This window comes from Spinacia oleracea, chromosome 1 (genome assembly GCF_020520425.1).
Source record: "Spinacia oleracea cultivar Varoflay chromosome 1, BTI_SOV_V1, whole genome shotgun sequence".
NCBI lineage: Eukaryota > Viridiplantae > Streptophyta > Magnoliopsida > Caryophyllales > Amaranthaceae > Spinacia > Spinacia oleracea.
The window spans coordinates 17,880,506-17,887,196 of record NC_079487.1 but is presented as its reverse complement, the minus strand read 5'-3'; the positions used below and the strand labels follow the sequence as shown (position 1 = coordinate 17,887,196).

General features: G+C 31.4%; 1 protein-coding gene across 3 annotated transcripts; it reads right to left on the bottom strand.

Annotated features, from left to right (window-relative positions):
• Window positions 1-818: 818 nt before the first annotated feature.
• LOC110803564 (uncharacterized) lies at window positions 819-6,432 on the bottom strand. 3 transcript variants are annotated; one of them, XR_008925772.1, is made up of 6 exons: window positions 6,270-6,417; window positions 5,138-5,239; window positions 3,322-3,573; window positions 2,042-2,245; window positions 1,565-1,676; window positions 819-1,468 (listed from the first exon to the last, which is right to left on the bottom strand). XR_008925772.1 is itself a non-coding variant. In XM_056834608.1 (6 exons), exons 3-5 carry the CDS (start codon window positions 3,541-3,543, stop codon window positions 1,577-1,579), a joined length of 513 nt encoding a protein of 170 aa, XP_056690586.1. In that variant the 5' UTR covers window positions 3,544-3,573; window positions 5,138-5,239; window positions 6,289-6,432; the 3' UTR covers window positions 823-1,468; window positions 1,565-1,576. The 3 variants fall into 3 exon arrangements, 2 of the variants coding, with proteins under 2 accessions (XP_056690586.1, XP_056690585.1); XM_056834608.1 differs by having other exon boundaries at window positions 823-1,468; window positions 1,565-1,663; window positions 6,289-6,432; XM_056834607.1 differs by having other exon boundaries at window positions 823-1,468; window positions 1,565-1,663; window positions 6,270-6,416.
• Window positions 6,433-6,691: the final 259 nt, after the last annotated feature.

The window sequence follows — 6,691 nt, the reverse complement described above, 5'->3', positions numbered from 1 at the left end:
AGAAAAGCTTGACATTTGACAGGATATTTTCTATCTATTAAAAAATACATCATGAGTGATACGTGTCATTATATGATGTTTTTTTCTTCTAATTTGCATGTTATTTTGTGATATAATTCATGCTATTGTTTATCCTTTCAATGTTTAATCATACCTATGGTTTTGGAGTCATTTATAGGCTATTTTGTTTCCTAATGTTCATGTTACGGAGTATCTATTACTATATACTAAAAGAGACACCAGGAATGACACGTGTCAATTCCTGGTGCGATATTTTCCCGCCAAAATCCACTTTCCTGAAAAAGTGTATCTGTTTTATTATATTTTTATTCTCTACCTTTTTTTATATAAATTATTTATGTATGGAAACAAAATGTAGTTTATTGACAATAATAGATACGATGTAATAATAATTATTTTAAATTGGTAATATTTTAGTCAAATCGCTATATTAATAATGGAATATATATCACTCAATATTTTAGTCAAATTGTCATATTAGCATTTTAAATACGTATATTAGATGAATAAATTTAAACGAGTATGTTAAAATGTCATAACTATGCAGTAGTTTGGGAGATATTTATTTAAATATTTTGTGAAAAAAAATTATCAAAATCCGTGTGTGCACGGGATCTAATCTAGTTTTGTAATACAATCATGTTATTTTTTATTCGTTTAATGTTATTGGTTATATATAGGGTTTTAGAGTGACATCTATGCATGCTTTCTGAAGTAAATTTGAATCCATGAAGTTGAAGATAAAGCTTATGCGTGACAGCGAAAATGGAGAGGAGAGATAAACTTTATTTATTTCAAATAAGGCTTGATATGATCAAAAAGCAAAGAGAAAAATAAAAAAATTAAAAAAAATTAAAAAAAACAAAGAGGGAAAAGAATTGTGCGCTAGAGAAGGAAGGAAAATAATACAGCTAAAATAGCAAAAACGACGTTATTTTAGCTCATATACAGCCAGCTGTATGTGCATAAGTATACAACCGAAAATCTAGGCTATAACCAACTCTTAAATTGAAAGCCCAGATGAAATCCCAATGAAAACCAAACTATCAATCCAAATGGAAACCAAACTTTAAATCCAACTGTAGAACTCCAAAATTAAACAAAATAAGAATTATAAATCAAGTCACTTTGAAATACCCGAATGCAATGATTTCCCAAACCCGCAAAGACTCACTCCGTGACTGCTTACTATACAATACAATCGTAACGCCATGTCATCACAGGGTCAATAGAAATAGTAATGACAAACAAACACAGAAAAGCACGTAATCAGCTAATGTTGCGTACAATCAAGCTATAAGCATGATAAATCTGGTACTGATGGATCCAATTCCAGCCTTCTTCCATCGCTACATAAATCTCGATTGGCAAGGGATAGCTGAATACTTCTAGTATAATTAGCTCTAAATTCACCATTATTTGTCCATCTTGACATAAACTCCTCGATCTAAACATGATTAGAGACAAATTAACAACAAATAAAAAACACTAGATAAAAAAAAAATGTAAACTTGTGTTACTTTGAAAATCTTTAAATACTAACCTCGTTCATAGACTATTCTTCAAGTGTAGCCAAACTTTTGTGTGTTGCAAGCTCTTCTGCCTTATTCAGTATTTTGCAATACTTTTTATAAAGCGTAACCTGTCACATTTAGCTTAATTTTTTGATTTAAGTACTCCGTACTACAGAGTAGAAATGCTGCGATAAATTAAGAACCTACGTAGTAGGACGTATTTACACCTTATGTTCATAATGTTTTCACATTTTTTATTCATGCATGGTGGCAAAGATTTAAAATTTGACCAAAATTGGTAGTTTAAGTATAAGATCGAGAAAACATAATTAGCTTGTGGGATCCTATTGGATTCATTTCAATGTGAAATTTTATTTTATTTATAATTTTAACTAATATCTAATTAAAAATATTAATAGTCAAAATAATGCATTGAAAACCACGCATAATGAAAAAGTGAGAAACATTATGGAACGTAGAGAATAGAAAGTACGTAACATACATACCTGCTTCTCTACTTGCATTTCAAGTACTGGTATGTGCTGCAATTTAACAAGGCGGTCATTTGCTTTTTCTTCTTCTTGTTTCACAATGTTGTATTTCTTTTCTAGGGTTGCAAGTTTCCTCTCCATTTTAGCAATTTCTGGTATACACTGAAGTTTCGCAACCTTGTCCTGTTCTTCATATTCTCTAATTTTCTTCAAACATTCCTATTTGAGACAATTTGAATTCACTTCAATACAAATTTAAATTATATTATTGTCGTTATGTCATTTTTTAATGAAAAAAAAAATCTATATCTTCCTCTACCGGGTACATCATTAACCAGGTGCACCGGTTTTGGATCCTCTAGAGTTCTAAAATAACTCTACAAGGTAGAGTTTGAGCATATCAACCATTGATTGAAAAATCAATGGTTCATATATTATCTTTTCAAAATTCCCCCTATTTTTTCTCATCAATATGAGCCCTTGATTTTAAAATGTATGGTTTAGATACAACTCTACTTTGTAGAGTTTTATTAAAACTCTAGAGGATCCGGACTCAGGTGCACCAATAGGTATCATGGCCGTATAACTTAAAATGAGCACAACTAATAAAACATGCAAAAGAACACCCTTAGAACAAGACACATTTGTAAATTTGTGATCGCTTCATGGATGACTTAATTAAGGAGTTTGAATATAATAATATAATATATTGAATATACTATCTCTGTTTCAAAATAATCTTTAATTACACGTTTAATTACAACATTGTGCTTCATTCTATTTTTAGACGTGAAAATTTACTATCTTATTCCTCTCACCAAACACCATTTACAACTTTTCACTCACTACATTCATTTTTTACCTAACCTCACCCACCATTCACTATAAGAATTAGTATCTTTAACGACAACCTAAGTACGACGGATCAAAAATCCCATCACAAAAACCTTTTGCGTCAGGGCTAACAACCAAACAAAGAAGGGAACAACCGTCGCAAACGTCTTTTACGGCGGTTTAACGACGAGATTTTCCATTAATAACGGCCCCCTTTTATGACAGGTCCGCGACAGGAAATCCCATCATTAATAACCGATTATTGGCATTTAACGGACGAGATTCCCATCGTTAAAGGTACAATTTTTTGTAGTGATTTTACCCAAGAAATGTCTTATTTTATCCATATTTTATTATATATACCCACCTTTTTTACACTTTTCCTATTTTATCTTAATATTTGTGCAAATATAACTATAAAGATCATTTTGAACGGATATAGTATGTACTCAAAATCTTACATGGATATATCGTTTCAAATCAAACTTAGAACCATAATTCCGACACCAATGAATCTCTATTGCAGCTTCTGCTTCTTTAACTTGGCCATTAGGCAACTCCGTTTGTGTTTGAAGATGTTCAAGCTCTTTTAGGATTTGTTTCTCCTCCGCCCATTTGGTCTTCCCATGACCCAATCGCTTACTCAATTTTAGAATCCTTTCCTTGATTTCTTTCACCTCCATATCTGCTTCCACATCCTTTAATTCTTCGTTCTGTACTCAAACTCAAATGGACAACCGTTATTATTGCAACTATAAATATACTTCCTCGCATCATGGTTGACTTTTAACTTTTCAACAGTTATTGTTTTAATTATGTATAAGTAAAACTTTTAAAAGTTGATATTTGAAAAAAATATATCGATACGCAGGGGTGGAACCAGAAATTATACATAGGTGGGCCAAATTTTAACATATAATTTTTATAACGTTGAAAAACAAAAATAAAATAAGAAAACCAAGTATAAAATTGAGGGAGCTAAGAATTGATCCTTGTACCTACATGTAGGTTAATCTTTTAAGGAAAATAACCACTTGAGCTATACTAGACATGTGTTATTATATTGCTTATTTAATACTTAAACATATCACCGTGGGGGGGGGGGCATGGCCCCCGCCAGGCACCCTAATTCCGCCCCTGTCGATACACATCTAACAAGATAGACTACAATTTTTCTTGGGTATGAATCACAAAAGATGACCAGATCTAGTATGAATAGTGTAAAAACACGTGATGCGATGTTTACGGAACGGATAAAGTATATATAATCATTAGTTGCAACATAACATTTTGACTTCCACTCTTGTCAGCGATACCATGTTGAAATCTTCGAGTATTCAAAGAAAATACAGATTGAATAATTAACATAGAGTTTTGGTCCTTAGCAGCTTAAAACTGTACTGCTTATGGAGGGCGGAGAGACCTATATCAAATATGCGCCTCCAAACACATATATGAAGGCACAGTGGTAATTGCACCATTATTTTGAAAGGGCCATTTGATCTTTTGAGTACCAAATATATATTTGGAAAATGAACACCATATTTGAACTTATGAGTACCATATTTGAAAAGTAAGTATCATATTTGAAGTTATGAGTACCATATTTGGACTTATCTCTATTATATAAATGAAGAAGAGGGGTTATTTTAGTAAATCCACTTTTGGTGTCTCCCTTGGATTACTAAAATACCCTCCACGCTTATAGAATAGAGAATATGTTGACAACCTTACATAACCAATAGAAAAAGCTCAAATAAGCATTTTAATCAATCTAGCCCCTTAAATAAGTTCTTACCATTTTAATCAATCTGTTTATATACGTTCGGCTCTATCTAACTGATATGTTTCTTATATTCACACGCATCATATTCATATTATATTTTTTACATATTATTTCAGGTTTAAATATAATAACACAAATCGGTTTCTTATATTCGCACGCATCGCATGCATATAAGACTAGTGAGTACATAACTCAAACCTCATTTCTTAATACGGAGTATATTTTATCACTTTTATTTTATTTTATTTTGGTCTAATATGTTTTTATTGAAACATATCTGAGATTGGAATATAGCTTCTCCTACAATAGATATGCTTCTACTTATATAGTATGCATAAAGCCCCGCTGGCATAACCAATCAGAAAGCAATAGGCAGACTAACAACGAATCATATCTTTGACCATTAATTTATGTAATTGTCAATAAGTAAACCCATTGTCAATAAGTAAACCCTATAAAAAAAATTGATATTGTAAAATTTCGAGGCTTACAATGCTTTCAGGCCACTGCTTTTCAAGAAGTTCTCGGTAGAATTCAACATTGCTCTTCAAACACTCTGCGTCGTAGTTTCTTGGATGAGTATTTAATTTTTCCTGCATACAATTAAGTTCATGAGGTGATCGATTGTCACAAGTAATTAACCAAGACTGTTTTTAACAATGTCCGGAAATGTCTGTCTCCAAGAAACATATAATCACAATTGTCAAGGAAATTTTGTTAATAATCTTTTTGTAAGCATAAAACTTGGATTCTCAGGTTAGTCAGCCCAATTATATAAGTCAACGCGCGTTTGAATCACTTCCAAATGAGGGAGTATATTTCCCAAATGTATGTGGCCACTGGCAAGGTTAACATTTAGAAACAGAGGGAGAATACCCACGCACGAGTTGTATTAGTCACCTTTACGTATTGAATTTTGTTGAACAATGATCTTCTCTTTTTCTCAATTAGATCCTTCAAATTCTTGGCCGCGTTTAAGTTGAATTGCAAACCTTGATCAGGATAATAGATGTTGATTTTGGCAAAGTAAAATTGATGAACCACCTTCTTTAACCATTTCTCATCATCGTTATTGTTATTATTGTTATGATGACTTGTTGTCAAACAACTAAGGGGGCGTTTGGTTGGGGATTTTCAGGAAAGGGAAAGGGAATGATGGGGTTTCATTCCATTTGTTGTTGTTTGTTTGGTGGTTTTTGTCAATCCCTTTACCCTATTTTCTTTTTCACTTACCCCCAAATCCCTCTACATTGATACCATACCACCCCCAAGGTTTGCCATTCCCTTTCCCTTGACCACTCTTTATAAATAATAATTAATTATCATCTGATTTTTTATTTTCTAGAACCAAAAAAAAAAAACAATCAATTACAATTCTCGAGCTAAATAACATTAATGATAATGGCATTTGACCTATGAAATAGAAATTATAGGGATTCGAATATGTAAAAAAGTTATAAAAAAAAATTGATATTCTGAAAATAAATACCAAGACCAATCTAACAATATTTCACATGAGTGGGAATATACGGTCAAAATTTTTATATTTTGGACACATATTCTGAAGGGTAAAACCTTTAAGGAACGAAGGTAGTATAATAGAGAAGAGATAATAATACGAACCATAGTTTAATTAACATACCTTCAAACGCCATTGATCCTGATCTTAAGCTTTCAAGTTATTTTTATTTGAACATATTAGTCACCTTAATTGATCATGTTTATAAATACACGAGGATTGGAAATAGTCTCCCTTAATTACACTAAATAAAATGGAGTATTTGAATATAGAATTTTTTTTTTTTAATATAGATTAGAATAGATTAATTATATGAATTGGACATTAATTTTCTGTCTTTTATTCATAGATACAATCTTTCAATAAAGGATTAGCATCACTTGGAGCTCACGGCAAGAAAATTAATTAGTCAACAACTTGATTAAGTTTTGATTAATTTAATTATCCAACTTGTCATTACTCCTCCGGTGTATGATCGTTTTAAACAAAAAATACTTAATTATGAGTTAAAATACGTGTTTAATAG

Bases quoted from the DNA above. Each gene is read 5' to 3' on its own strand.
- LOC110803564 (XM_056834607.1), bottom strand. The intron at 2,246-3,321 runs GTAAGATTTTGA...TGTCTCAAATAG, and splicing joins ATTTGAAACGATATATCCAT to GAATGTTTGAAGAAAATTAG. The intron at 1,664-2,041 runs GTATGTATGTTA...TAAATGTGACAG, and splicing joins AAATGCAAGTAGAGAAGCAG to GTTACGCTTTATAAAAAGTA.